The sequence below is a fragment of the Trachurus trachurus genome, assembly GCF_905171665.1.
Source record: "Trachurus trachurus genome assembly, chromosome: 13".
NCBI classification, from domain to species: domain Eukaryota; kingdom Metazoa; phylum Chordata; class Actinopteri; order Carangiformes; family Carangidae; genus Trachurus; species Trachurus trachurus.
The window spans coordinates 34,360,941-34,376,065 of record NC_139892.1 but is presented as its reverse complement, the minus strand read 5'-3'; the positions used below and the strand labels follow the sequence as shown (position 1 = coordinate 34,376,065).

General features: G+C 41.2%; 1 protein-coding gene across 1 annotated transcript; it reads right to left on the bottom strand.

The window, feature by feature from the left end:
- Positions 1 to 359: 359 nt before the first annotated feature.
- ankk1 (ankyrin repeat and kinase domain containing 1) lies at positions 360 to 7,795 on the bottom strand (the record flags this gene model as incomplete). Its single annotated transcript, XM_083985757.1, has 9 exons — positions 7,593 to 7,795; positions 6,699 to 6,981; positions 6,425 to 6,576; positions 6,065 to 6,114; positions 5,366 to 5,521; positions 4,355 to 4,455; positions 3,185 to 3,218; positions 2,438 to 2,678; positions 360 to 1,407 (listed from the first exon to the last, which is right to left on the bottom strand). Exons 1-9 carry the CDS (start codon positions 7,775 to 7,777, stop codon positions 360 to 362), a joined length of 2,250 nt encoding a protein of 749 aa, XP_083841883.1. The 5' UTR covers positions 7,778 to 7,795.
- Positions 7,796 to 15,125: the final 7,330 nt, after the last annotated feature.

Below are 15,125 nucleotides of genomic sequence, written 5' to 3'. Positions count from 1 at the left end.
TCAAATTTTAATCATACAATGATTTGACAAAAACCACAGCTAAGGGTTTTTTGCGAAGCAGTGTGGTCCAAAAATTTTCCGAGTGCTTTCAGGTTTTTGGAAGGTGGGGAGAGAAAATGTTTTCTAGACCGATGGAGTGGAACAAATACTCTTTTATGTGTTTGAATTGTATAGTATATAGTATACAGATCTATTTCTAAAAAGAAAAAAAAAGGTATTAAAAAGTCACAGTTCAAAATCTTGCCTAAAGCTGCTTAGTAAAAGCCCCACTCAGAAGGAGGATAATATTCCAGCTGTGTCATTGATGTTTTCATTGTGCCATAATCCTTCCATTCAAATTGCTAAGGCCGGAGTGACAGTCATGGTTGAGATTCCTTCTCCAGTAGTTGCACTATTTGCCATTTATCACACCTCTGAGCCACATTCAGAGCCGTGGATCCAGAGCAGTCCGACCGTGTCCTGTCTGCTCCATTCAGCAGCAGGGCCTTTACAATCGGCACACAGCCGTGGTGGGCGGCCAGGTGTAAAGGCGTCGCCTCCCCTGAGTTAACTGCATTGACATCTGCATGATGGGATATCAGTTGAAGGACACTTGGGAAGCACACGCTGTTGCAGGCCAGATGCAATGGAGTCCACCCTTCGCTGGCCTCTGTCACGTTTGGGTCGGCGTTAGCTGCCAGGAGCTTGGCCACCACCTCGTGCTCGCTCTGCTTGCAGGCCAGGTGGAGCGGGGTCCATCCATTCTCACCCGTAGCATTCACGCAAGCACCCAGACCGTGCAGCTGGACCACCGTGGTTTCGTGACCCCTCAGGGCGGCCAGGTGCATGGGAGTCCAGCCTTGGATGGTCTTGGAGTTTGGGTTGGCGCCTTTCGACAGAAGCTGCCTACATATGCCCGTGTGGCCCTTCAGAGCGGCCAGGTGAAGGGGAGTGTATCCTCTGCTGTCCGCGCCGTCGGTGCTCGCCCCACTCTTCACCAGCTGTCTCACGACTCTGTTGTGGCCTTCCTCGGATGATAAATGAAGAGCGGTGGAGAGAGAGCGGTCCGCGGCGTTGGGATCTGCTCCCTGGGAGAGGAGGAGCTTGGCGATGTTCAGATGTCCGTAGGCAGAGGCTAGGTGGAGCGCCGTCCTCCCTTGGGCCTCCTCGCATTCCCCGATTGCTTCCTCTGACAGCCGTGAAAGCAGCAGGCGCACGACCGTTTCGTGGCCGTTCTGGCAGGCCAGATGGAGGGGCATCCAGCCGGCTTTTTCCCGGGCATCCGCCACGGCTCCTTTGTCCAAAAGGAGACGAAGAGTTCTGTCATCTCCGTTCTGAGCGGCGAAATGTAACGCCGTCCACCGGTCCTCGTCCTCCTGGGTGGCAGCTGCACCGTGTTCCAGCAACAGAGAGACGATTTCATGAAACCTGAAGAAAAGATGTTTCATCCTTTATGTATCTTTGTTACTTTTAAAGGAATAGTTTGACATCTGGGGATAACATTAGTTAGCGTAGCTCTGCCTTTGCTCAATCTGCCTTTTCTTTTAAATCTGTCAAATCATGGAACAATCTTCCAACTAATCTGAAACTTTGTACAGACTTCAATGTTTTCTCCCGGGAAGCCAAACAATGGATCCTAAGATATCAGTCATGTCAGCATTAATCATGAGCCTAAATTATTTTTAACCTTGGCAAAGTGTGAAGTATTTTAATAACTGTATGTTTCTTTCTGATATGAAATAGGCCTATGTCCTGAGTGTTTGTGATGTGTGAGAGGGTGTATATGCATATGTGTATGGATGTTTAGAATGCTATGTAAATTGATAATTCTTACCTTTCTATTGTTTTTAATTACCTGCCCAGGGACTACGGATGGAAAGTGGCTAGTAAGCTAAATCCGGTACAAGGCATCTCTTCTCATCTCGAGACTAATGTTATTTTGTACATTGTCCCTGATACAAATAAACGTATTAAACTAAAACTAAACTAGATGATGGGGAAAATAATTAATGATACATAAATATAAAACTTGAGCTAAGTTGTTTTAGCTAGGAGTAGAGATAAACAGTGAATCTGGCTCTGACAAAAGATAATAAAATCTACATTCCCAGCTCCTTCAGAGGTCACTGATTTGTGGCTTTACTGGGCTTTCTACAATGTGATCAGTATTTTTTTGTAAAAGCAAAGACTCCAGTTTGTATTCAAAGCGAAGCTCACAATGTTCTGGGTTCAGCCTTGCAAACAAACTTGTTATCGTTCTTCTCATCTAACTCACTGCAAGAAGGCAAATAAGTGTTTTCCCAAGTCCCTATTTAATGACCTAAAAGATCTAATAACCTACTTAAACTTTAAAATAACTTCAGAGCTGGAGATATTATCAGAATAGCCAGACACTAACACAAATTGCTTTTCCCTGCGTCACTCTTAATACAGTTTTAACACAGTTGCCCATACAAACCTGTGCAGAACGGCAATGATAAGAGGCGTGTAACCTCTGGCGGTCGCACAGTTGACATCTGCACCCAGGCTCAGAACCTGCTCGACGCTCTCTGCGTCCCCACTGGCCACCGTGTAGTGAAGAAGGCTCTTTTCCCCAGAAAACTGTGTGTACACATGCTCTCTTTTCACAGACCGCTTGAAACTACCAAAGTCCTTTTTGTGCAGCAAAGAGAGAATGTCATTGGAGCCATGGGGGTTATCTGTGAGATCAAAGCAGAGGGGGGAAAAAACCCAAGAATGATTATGTTGTGTCCCAGGAACTTTTATTTTTATGATTTCTTTTGTTAAAGCTGAGTCTCCTTATTGTGCCTGAGCCTTGTGCCTGTGTAGCTACATAATGGTGATTTTCTAGAGCCTCTTGTACTCAGTCAATACCTGCTGTGGCTGTGAAATATTTACCTTGTGCAGTGGAGTTTGAAGTGTACATCTATTCTATTTTCAATGGGGCTTAGATATGAAAGGATCAATAAAATGAGGCATGACTCATCTTTTTGATAATGCAGTCAGCATTTAAGAGGAAAAAAGCATTGGAATGGCTGTATGAATGTTTCTTTTATTCTTTTCTGCAATGGAGCTTGACTGTGCTTTTCAATACTAAAGGTAATATTATAAATGTGACGGCACTGTAAATAGCACTTTTTAAATGTCAGCCCTCTAGGCTTCGCATTGAACATGATTCCCCATCCTGGTCTACCCATGTGTTTACCTGAGGGAAGGTCAGGCATCGCGGGCAAAGCAATCTAAAATGGAAAAGAAAGACAGAATATAGTTCAACAGTGGTTAGCTTTGGCATCAATCATCACAAGTGGCTAATAAGCACACTTACCACTCAATACTGGGAGCATAGGTGTTCAAGGGTACGAGCAAGTCAATAGTGAAATGCAGAATAATGCTAAGTCATTTATGTACTGTTATTTTATTAATCCACATTAAGATCTATTAACACCATAGAAAGGGCAACATACACTGACACTGGTGAACCTCCTGAATTTCTCTAGTCTCACCATTCATAGTGAAATGTTTCAACAATTACTGAATGGATTACCTCTGAGATGTGGTACAGATATCTCAAAAATATATAGTATTTCTGTCAATCTCAACTGTACTTTGTGTTTATGCTAGGAGAGCTGTTACCCAGCATTTTACCATTGCCAATGTGGGCATGTTGTTAATGTTAGCAGCAGTGTTAACAGACTGGATTGACAAATAGTAGCCACTACCCGAGACCGGGTCAAAACCAAAACCAAGAGGGGGGCTAGACAAGGTCCAAGACCAAGACCAAACCAATGCAAGACCATTTTCAAGACCATCCCTGTATTCAGTACCAGTAGTGATAATAATCATGTGGCCTGATATTTACATTATTCCTCAGCTAAAAACAAAAGATAATTTTATATAAAATCTATACCAAAGGCTATCATTGAAACAAAATTTGGACTGAACAGAAGAAAAAAGCACAGAACCTGCTGAAGTCTCCTCCCACTTTTGACACTGGTGCAACAAAGTTTTTCAGATAGTAGTTACACATATATTTTTGTTGAACAATATTAATTATCTTAAAGTGATTGAATTACATTAGATGAAGTGAGCAGCTGTGAAACTGCAGCTGTGGTCTTGAGAAAAAATCCAGAGTCCAGCTCAACCAAGACCGAGACAAGAATGAGTAAAAATGTAGTTGATTCCAAGACAAGAAATGTGGTCTCAAGACCGGTCTCAAGTGCCACAACACTAGTAGCCACATCAGAGCACGAGGTGTCCAAGATTTGCTACTAATGTCAGCTAGTGTTAACCCTCTGCTGCCCATCATGACAAAGGTGGAAGTACAGATGTTTTGTAGTAGATATCAAGCAGGACTAACTTTATGTAATGGAAGCACCTGAGTAGAATCCTTCGATCCCCCATCGTCGTCTTTGCAAGAGCTGATAGGTCCAGCGACATTCAGCACTTCACTCAGAGTCTCTGTTTTCATCAGGATATCTGCAAACAGAGCAACAGCAGAGGACTCGTCTCAATTTGCCTAATCAAACAAATCTAGTCTCAGACTTGCGACTCCAAATCCCATTGGAGTCTTTGTATAATACAGAGAATGTACTGTCATGCATGAGTTACAGGTAACATCATTTACAGATACAGAAATAATAGCAATATGTTTTTTGGAACATATTGAATAGGAAGAGTCGGAGTTTATGAATAAAAATAACACTCATTTATATGCATTAATAATTCTCCAGCAATAGCTGCGACTAAACAAAGGTGGTTTGTATGCTTTACACTCAACTTGATAATGGCATACAAAGCCACAGAGGACAACATGCTTGTTTTGTTGAGGAGAGCTGCTGCCTGCAACACGCCTGCTTCAAGAGAGAAATTGTGACATTCTCACTTAGGGAGTATGAATATACAGGTATTTTAAAGATATTTTGCATGCGATGATCCTTTCTCACTTGCACCACTTAGTCATAATGTATTAAAGCTGGGGACTGGTTTTAATGATGTGATTGATCTGTGTATTGTTTTTTTTAATTGAGTCAAGCCATGAAGCATAGGGATATAATTGAAATACAAATTAAGTTTAAAAATCAAATTACAAATAACTTCAAAGTCTATGCACTAATCAGCCACAACAGTGAAGCCATTTGCCAATTTCAGTTCATGGCTGGTTGGTGTATAGTGTCTTACACCCTAACAGTCCAGGATTTAAATTTATATTAAATTATTATGCAAACAGCACCATGCTCATCATGTATAATGGATAATATTGTTGTGTTGTCATCTAAATACATTTGGGCAATTATATTTTTTTTACTGTCAAAGCAGCTTTGGTTTCCCATAAGAGCTTCAAATCTAAATAAGAAAGTTAGCAGACAATTATGTTTTGCTTTTGCACCTGAGAACCGAGGCCTCTTCCACTGATCCTGGTCCCAGCACTGCTTCATGATTCTGATCATCTGCTCACACTCGGGGGGCCTCCGGTCCGGCAGCATCTCCACACAGGGTCTCTTACCATGTGATACCTCCAAGAGCACTTTGGGCACGCTACACCCTGGATCCACAAAAGCAGATGTCAGACACAAGGTTCAGCTGAGGTCAGCACAAATGGAGAGCAAGCACGGCAAAGCAGGTTTACTTGTTTCAACACAGCAGTGCTGAGAGTTGTGTTAATCTCTCTGCAAGAAAAAAGAATAAACCCTCTCCTAAAATGTTAAACTCTTAATATATTAAGCCTGTGTTATGCCTTGGGTTTAAATAACTGTTGATTGATGAGTATTTATGACAGTGGATAGCCTAGATTTTTGATCATGATTTAAGAGAAAATGAACCAGTATATTTTCAAAATGTAATTTCCATCAAGTACTGTTTGTATATACTGAATGTAGACACTTTGTGCTTTTCTACAACAGTTAAGGCTGTTTGTTTAGTCATTACATTCAACTTTGATGTTCAATTTTGGAAACAGATGAAAACTCCCTCACCTTTTATTCTCTTTAAGAGATAATATTGAGTGTTACACGACTCTTCACTGAAGTTACACCATAAATCTATTTGATGTGGAGATGTAATACATTTCAAATGAATTAAATCCTACCTGCATGTGGTTTCTGCTGTGTCAGAATCTCCCACATCACAATCCCAAAGCTGTAGATCAAAGCAGAAAGAGGCACTTAGGTCCCAATTTTCTCGCTTTTGCAACCTTGAGCTAATCCCTTTTATATATAAGGCACTGAAAAACGAAGATGTTGTATTTTTGTTCCAGAGAGAGAGAAATAATGCTTTAAGATTTCAAAAAAGGGGAGTGTAAGACCTGAGGTGAATATAAAATGTCCCTCTAAAATATACAGCGAAAAGAGTGGTTACACTGTGTGAATTGTGGGATGTCCACTGAATCAGAAAAAAAACAGTGACTTTCTGATGGTGCAATTTCAAAAAAATGCCCTTGGCAAGTCACCTGTAAACATCAAAGGTAGTTCCTGGAGTATCGGGGCACTGTGTGAAAGTCTCTGGAGGAATATAACTGATGTTCCCTCTTGCTATTAGATGCTCCATGAATGACTTCTTGCTCATGCCCTCTTCCCAGTGAATCAAACCGAAATCTGAAATCTGAGTAAGAGAAAAAAAAACAGGAGTGGTGCAAAGTTATTGTACGTTGCCCTGCAGAGCTCAGAAACGCCGATAAATCTCCGTAAGCATTTAGAAGCACATTTTCCCTGAGCTTCACCGACCTTGACGTGGAGGTGATCGTCCAGCAGGATGTTGGATGTCTTGAGGTTAAGATGGAGTAGTGGAGGTTCCATACTGTGGAGGAAATTCATGCCCATGGAGGCCTCATGAATCATCTGGAACTTCTTTCGCCACATCAACGTGTGACTGACCAGAAGACTGTTCAGCGATCCATTACCCATGTACTCCATCACCACAGCACTCGCTTCAGCACACAGTCCGTAGATGGACATGATGTACTTGAATTTCACTTTGGTTATTTTGGACGCCTCATCTGTTATTCTCCTGTGATGGTAAACGCAATCGTCAGCAAAAGTGATTCGGAAATCAAATAACTATTTTGAACTTTGACCACTAAATTCATTTATCCATCAAACATAGTGAAAGGGGCCAAGAGCAGCCTTTTGTTTAAAGGGACAACGAGGAGTTTCTCCATCGGCAGAACGAAAAATTCTGCGACAATAAAAAAGTCTCATATTAATGTGGATGAATCTACGTTACCCACACTTGTTAATGGGCCCATTTTCGATAAATATATCGTTTTGTCTCTATCGTTATTTTGTTATTATTAGTGGTGGTGGAAATGCTGGGCGAGCCGACCAGCGTTTCTTTACTTTCGGTTTCGTGGCGAGTCATGAGAACAACGCCGCCAAATCGCTGTTTATGGTCGGAACTACGACGGTATGTGATTGTCTTCGAACCTCTGACTTTAATTCTTGATGAATGAAAACATGAGTCTGTCTTGCGCCGGTCAAAGAATTTCACGGTGCGCGCGGAGGCTCATAAATGTAGTGCGAAAACACTTCGCTTTTCCAAAACTCCTCGTTGTCCCTTTAATTCAAAGTGCACGGCTACACTAAAATGCACAAAAAAAAATGTGTGTTGGTGAGCCTTACCTGTAAAAGTTGTCCGCACACAAGCTGTCGTAGCTCTTCAGGGCACATTTTTCCCGCCAGAGTTTGAGTTTGACCTGGTACACTTGGCCAAATCTGCATTCTGCCACCTTAATCCAGTTCGCTTCAAAGTCGTCCTTCCGGAAGTTCCTGATCTGCCCGGGAGATCTGTCCACGCTGGTATCCATGAGTACAGAGGTCCTCTCTGACAACCAGCTCCGGCGACACGCTTCTCCTCTAATCCTACACGCCAACAGGGTTTATCCTCCAGATCAACATCGATCAGTGGCACCGCTGGAACTCGCGTGACACGCCGGGAAAAATAAATTTGTGGAACATGGATGCAGACGGTATTAAAATCAGCGGCAGGCGGCCGAGGGAAAGGCATGTGGAGTCAAATACAGACAAGACTGCACTGTTGATCCGTGGGAGGAGCTGGTGTTTAGAACTTGTTTGCTCTGAAATGTTGCAAAGCCAGTTTTCAGCTGTCAAAGCCGCTGACCTAGCTTTCAGTCATCCAGTCGGTGTGTGATTTCTAATCTTTTACCTCCAATCCAAAAAATTGTGTCACAAGCAATTCCTCATGAAGGGGGTAGGTTCTGCACCAGCACAGTATCTGTATCTGATCGCTGATATGATAGATGTGACAGCTGTAATTTGGGGGTGTATACAGGAAATGAACTGCTCAATGAACCATCCACTGCTATCAAATTGCACTTAAACAAGACGCTTAACCCCCAGCTGATCCAGTGCAACGCCTCAGTAGTCGGCTGTTGGAGGTTGAGAAAATGCAGTTCTCTGGAGCTACTCTGTGTGTGTGTGAGTGTGTTTGTGTGTGTGTGTGCAACCCACATTCCACTGCACAGCCGCTCTAAATACTCACATAACTTGATCTATGGATAAGGAAACAAAACAACAATAGACAAGTTCCAGAGAAATGCTCGCAACATATATTTTCATGGTTTTGACTCTCACACACCAAGCGCATACTGTAGTTCAGTGTTTTGACAGATGTTTATTCACTAAGGGCAACGTTAATGAGCAAATGAGTGAAGCTTATGTTAGATGGATCTCCAGCTCTGCTCACATGTCCTTGAGCAGAATGTTGAACCTGGATGATCAGGCTCAACCACAGTGCAGCATTTTGGCATCTTGGCTTTTGAATTTTTCCAGTTAAACAAATAAGATATAACACATTGATAATAGAGCTTCAGACGTGTTGATCAGAATCATTCACAGGCTGTGTATTGTCTATCTCCCGAAACGTTTGTCCTATACATGTAATGGCATTTATTGTGGTTTGTGCTGTGATTTGTATGTCTGCTTCAAGCTTCAGTGCTGCTGAAAATGTTGTGCAAACACAGTAAGGATTACTTTATCACGTAATGTCAGGGACAGCACAATAAGCTATTTCTTTTTGTCTTTTGCACCCCCCCCCCCCCCCCCCCCCCCCCCCAAAAAAAAAAAAAAAAAAAAATAGAGTAAAATGAATGTAGAAGATAGAAATAAGGCTGCATTAACCTCAAACCAAGCAAAAACAGTAATTTAACATTTTGTATTTCCTAAAAAGAAAAAAAAAACTTAACTGGTTTGTTAATTGCCTTAAATTGTCCAGAAAATGTACTTAAATTCTTTGCTGGAGCAGCTCAAGCTGTCATTTTGTGTACATGAGTGTCGGCTGTGACAGTAGCCACAGCTGAGCCTAATTCCTCCCATTCTAATCACTTACAGTCAGCTTGGCTGGTTTCCACTTCCGTATGTAAGACACAGAGACACAAAGAAAACAAAATGGGATTAAAAGCTTTTGACCATGATTTGTCTGCAGAGGCATATTGTTTCATTACAGACAACAAGAAGGAAATTATTTCATTTGCATTATACTCACTGCCTCTTTGGGAAAAGTGCTTCTTGTTCAAATTACACTGCCTCGTTCTCTACTGGAGCTGCTCATGCAACTCATCCAGCACAGTGTAAACTGATCTGTAATTATTTGCGATGAATTGTATACTTAGTTGCTGCGAGCCGACTCTGACTGTCTCTGAGGGCTAATGTATGATGTGCAGCTGTGCACCCATTTCAGTTCCTTACTGCCTGCTGCCTTTAACTTCTTCTTTTGACCCCATAATTGCGGATTTGATCTTTCTGCGTCACTAAAGTGGGGTGTTCTTGTAGAGATAACATTTAACCTGGCTGTTTTATGTAAAAGGATTAGAGATTATAGAAATAAGAAACTCACTTTGGAAGATGGGGGAAAAAAGATGCCCTCTGCCGCCTTCCTTTTCACCACCCCCCCGCTGTTCTGTTTTATAGGCTGGTCACTTATATTTCACCACCACTCAACCCTCTTTACAGCTGAATTTATATGGGTAAATGAGGGGTTTTATTATGAAAGAGATGACCTCAGTCATGTACATTTATAGACACATACATATAAATTGGCCCTGTGGGTCACTAAGGGCTCCCTTTGGCTTCTTTATTCCTTGCACCAAGCACATTTAGAGTCAATCTGGCTCCTGCTGCGAGCGTGACGCAAATCTCAGAACTGTGAGAAACGCCAAGCATGCAGCAGCCGTCCATCTCCCATCGCCCCTCTGTGGCTTTGATGAACTGCCAGTGCAGGGGTTTCACTCATCTCGTCAGAGAGCTTCTGCGGGTCAGGGTTCTGCAGCCATTTCTGCTCTTCTATGCTCTAATGTGGCTCGATGCTCTCTTATTCCCAGGACACAGTTAAGAAATATTTATTAATGATTTGACTTTATAGGATTCCTTCCCATGCTAGTTCAGGCTGTGGTGGTCACTTGACACCCAAAAACGGGGGGAAAAAGGCTATGAACGCGTTATTGTCAAGCTTCATATGATTACAGATTCATTATTTTGTAACATACTAATACAGTATACATCATTATGATGGGCTGTCAGATCTTTTGGACACGATAACCAACCATACAAACCCAAAAGAGCATCATCATTACAGTAAATGCAGAGTCATCTTGGATTTGGAGCCATATTCGTCTCCATATGAGCCGTCTTCACAGCTACATTAACACTTATCCGTGTATTCATACAGTGTATCTGCACCATCTATGTACTTTATTGCAATAAGTTTTTTGTTATTTTTTTCTATTTAGTTGTCAAATACAATGATCTCCCCACACTTCAGCTCTCTCTCTCTCTTTATGTATGCGGGGGTGGTAATAGATGAGTTTAGCATTCACTGGCAGCCATAGTTTCATGCCTCACTAACTCGCACTATTATTTCGGACAGACTCATGGATTGATGTTCCAATGAAAACCGGCCCGTCGTGATCAGATTCCCGATGGGCTACCTGGGGGGAGAAGTCTGTCTTCACCGATGTACCCGACATCTCGCAGCTCGGCCAATCACATTAGCAGGCTCCCCCACATTTGGCCAGCTGATTGGCTGGAGCCAAAGGTTTTTCTATTGCCCCTCATGTCCTCTAATGACTAACAAAGCTTAACTCCCCATCTCTGATCCATATTTCATGAGCGTGGATGGTGCAAACAAAACTGGGCAAAATGAAACTTGAGGGGCTGCAGTGAACGTGCTATCTAATCAGCTGTGGTAAATGCTGGAGTATGTACGCTGTGTGTTTGAGACTAGAGCATTAATTGGTTCCTGTTTATCTCTCAAGAGCACTGGAAGTTTTTTTAGTCAAAGTCTTATCTTATGCAAATGTATTACCATGTGCATTTCTGCAGAATTATAAACATGCGAGGTACGTGATGGAGAGCAGTAACACAGTGAATCATGAGGGACAGGATGTCGAGGATATATTCATGAGCAGGAAAAAATGCAATATGATAATGTATTCCTCTTTTGTGTGCTGGCTCCATTCTGTGTATATCGTTCAATTTAGAGGCTTTTTTATATTTTTTAAACCTGACTTTATTTAACTGTGTCTGTCTTGGTTTGCCTCCATAACTTATACTTTGGGTAAACTTTGCCTGCTGTGCGGACTTCCATTCTGGCCACGGGGTAAATTCACAACAACATTTGCTTTGAGTAGCAACTTTTAGCCTTAAATTGTCAGAGCTGTGTCTTGTGAAATACATGCAGAACAGAAACACTTCTTTGATATGCTCCCACACGTCATTATTCCGCTATGTATCTTTTGGTACTCTCGCTACAGCTGTCTTGTTAACTCAAGTTTTCTGTGAATAGTTTACTGCTAACAAAGCTAGCCATTGTGTTGCTAATGCAATATCATAACCTTACATAAAAACCACATGAACTTCACATGTGATTCAAATGTGAAAAATTTTGCACATGGGAATCATGTTATTTGCACATGGGAAACATGTGGTTTTGGCCCAATTTTATGTGAATCACATGTGAACCCATTTTCCACATGTGTTACCATGTAGAGCATTGATTCACATGACATGATTCACATGTGAATCCCATGTGAAGTTCATGTGGTTTTTCTGTAAGGGACCATTATTTATAAAAATATTCCTGGGCTAGCAGTTTAGCAGGTGTGCATTTTACTGTTTTTACTCCTGTCAAATATATTCCTGTCTAATGCTTTCTGTGCAGAACGCTGATCTTTCACTGGTTATACATACAGTCGGCCCTGTCCCATTTCTCCTCCCTCAACATTGGTTTTGAGTGGCCTCAAAATGAAGATACCCCTTATGGATGAAGTGAGAAGTGAAGTAGAGTGTGAAGTGTGAAGTAGAGATCTTACTCTATGAAATGGGCCACCACTTAGCATAGCTTAAAGCAGAAGTAAGCGATCCGGTCGTTTTGGCTAATGCTGCGTTCCAGGCAGGCTTTTGAAACGGTAAATTACAGCTTCAAGTCACAACTTACGACTTTGTAGCGTTTCAGGCAACCCACTCGTGTTTTTCCGACCTGTTTTACCTGTGAAAGTCACTATAACGGCCACTCGTAACTTCCGACCCGTGAACTCGTACCAGATTGAACTGGTACGAGTTCACAGGTCGGAAAAACACGAGTTACTAGTTTCCTTGAACACACCATAACAGTCCTCGTCCCTACGTCACCACATTCACGGCGTTCCTTGGCTGCACACACAGCCCTGCATGCCATTCTCTCTCCTCATTGGATAAAAACTGTAGGATACGATAAATGTTTTCTCTTCGGCTCAGAGCAGAGCAGAGTGACTGACAGACCCGTGTTTCAGACCAAACACTCTATAGAAGTGATTGCTGTCGGAAGATATAACTATTTAAGACTTATATTAACACAAATATATCACTTACTTCTGCTTTAAGTGTTCACCTACGTCACCCGCAGTAATGACGTAGGAGCCAGAACCTGTATTGCAGTGTTTTTCAACCTCTGGAATTCAAATGGGGTCGCCTGAAATGCCTATTGATTAAGAAAAAATGACAGATTTTCTTTTTTTAACTAATTATTATAATATATTTTTTTAATTATGATTAAAAACACCACAGACAATCTTAAACAACTGTATTCTATTCCTCCCCTTTTTCTGAATTTAAATCAAGTTCAAATCAGATGTAGCATATAAAAATATCTGAGCTGGTACAGTAGGCTACATCTTGATTGACGGGGGTTGCCAGAAATTTGTGATATCAAAATGGGGTCACGAGCAAAGAAGGGTTGGGAACCACTGCTCAAGTGGGTTGTCATTCAGGTTTGAAAATGTCAGCTCCAGCGGTTGTGTGGGCTTTGATGATCTTTCTTCGTTTGATGAACTAACAAAGAAGAAATGCAGAAAACAGAAGACGCCTTCGCCACTTTTCATCTTGCAGTACGTTTGAAGTCTGCACCTGGCCTCTCTCCAATTTAAGAGGTGGTTTCAGGGTTTTAAAGCACTTCCTCTTGCTCTTTAAAGCAATTTTTGAGGATTAGGGCCACCCAGTTTTGTTTCACATTTGACCTTATTCCTCCTCTGTACAAGTCAATTAAGAAATTCAGCCCTCAAGAATTTGGATGGGTATTTTCAGATTGTTTGCCTTGATAGAAAAAAAAAACTGAAAGGCCAGGGCAGAAAAGTCAGTAATATTGTTTCAGATGTATCATGTGTGATACTGTATGTAGCATATTATCTATTGTTAATGTGACTATGTATTGTATGCTCCAATTGTTTAGCTCCAGAAGTTGAGAGAGCCTGAAGGTCCCACCACATCTGCTTCCCACGTCTATCTGCAAGAGAGGAGGAAAAGTCTGCAGACCCCCCGCTGAGGAGTCCCACAGGTCATAAATCAACATGCAGCCTGTAAGTTTTGCTTTGCATTATCTCCTTCAGAAGGGATGTGTGTGTGTGCTGTATGTGTGTGTTCACTGCGATGATGAAGATCATTTCGGGCCAGGATGTGTGTAAGCAATGAGCTGAATATTAATATATATTTACTTGTCTGAAGGGAATGTAGACTCGAACCCATAACATTTTAAACTGTGAATGTAAAACAGGCCTGTAGATAAAAAAAACCAAACAGTAATGACACATGGAAAAGAATATATATATAAAAGGTAACAAAACGTCTTTGTTTCTCATTTAGATGCAGCTCTTATCTTACAATTAAAACCTGTTTTGCACCCCTCCCTCTTTATTTACATTTAGGTTTAATTTTCTCATTTGCCAGTTTAGTAGGCAACTATCTGATTTTGGAGCTGTTATTTGAGACTGCATTGATGCTCTTAAACACAAGAGCATGACTGAGGTTACTGATGGCTAAACTGGCCTGGTGCTTTATCTGCAGCTTGTAATTAGCACCAGCTCCTGTGTAATCAGGAATATGAGCCGCCAAACAATGAAGTGTATTCACTAAACACTGTGCCTGTAAGGTCTGCTGTGTGCAGAATGGCTCTGTGGGTCTCTGTGTGTTTTAATGTGATATCGTCATGACAGTATTATTAGAAAAAGACCAGTTACTAATCCAAACCACTATATCAGAAATTACTTTTATCTATATATTTTGATGTTTTTGCTCAGTAGTTTTTGGTGAAATGTCAAACCTTCTTTTATTTATTTTTTATTCTTTTTTATTTTTATTTTTTTTACAATTTTCATTTGCATTTCAATAATGCTTCTCCTTGAAAACTTAATGGCAGTTGTGTAATATGTTGAGCATTTAAAAAAATGTAGAGAACAGTTGACCTGGTCCAGTTCACATATTTTGTTCTTTGTAGATGAGCGTAAGTGTTTTTTCAGGCCATTCCACTGAAACAGACTCTTTGCAGGCTGTAGATATTTGTTTTAAGATGTTTTACATCAATTACACCACATTTCAGGCTGTTATATGTTATGTATGCATTTATATTCATACATAATAAGTTGTTTAGGCAGAGAAATTGTACATTTAGGCAGAGAAATTGTACATTTAATAAGTGCTATGTGATAATAAGAAATAATAATGATTTTTATAGTTACCATTTAAGGCAATTAGACGGGAAATAACCCTGCATAAGGGTAATGTAACCAAGCAATGGTGTTAAGTGCACTCTTAAAAATACCTGCTGGATATTCAATAAATTGTTTCACATTAGACAATTGACAATTAAGTAATGTACACTTTACAGTA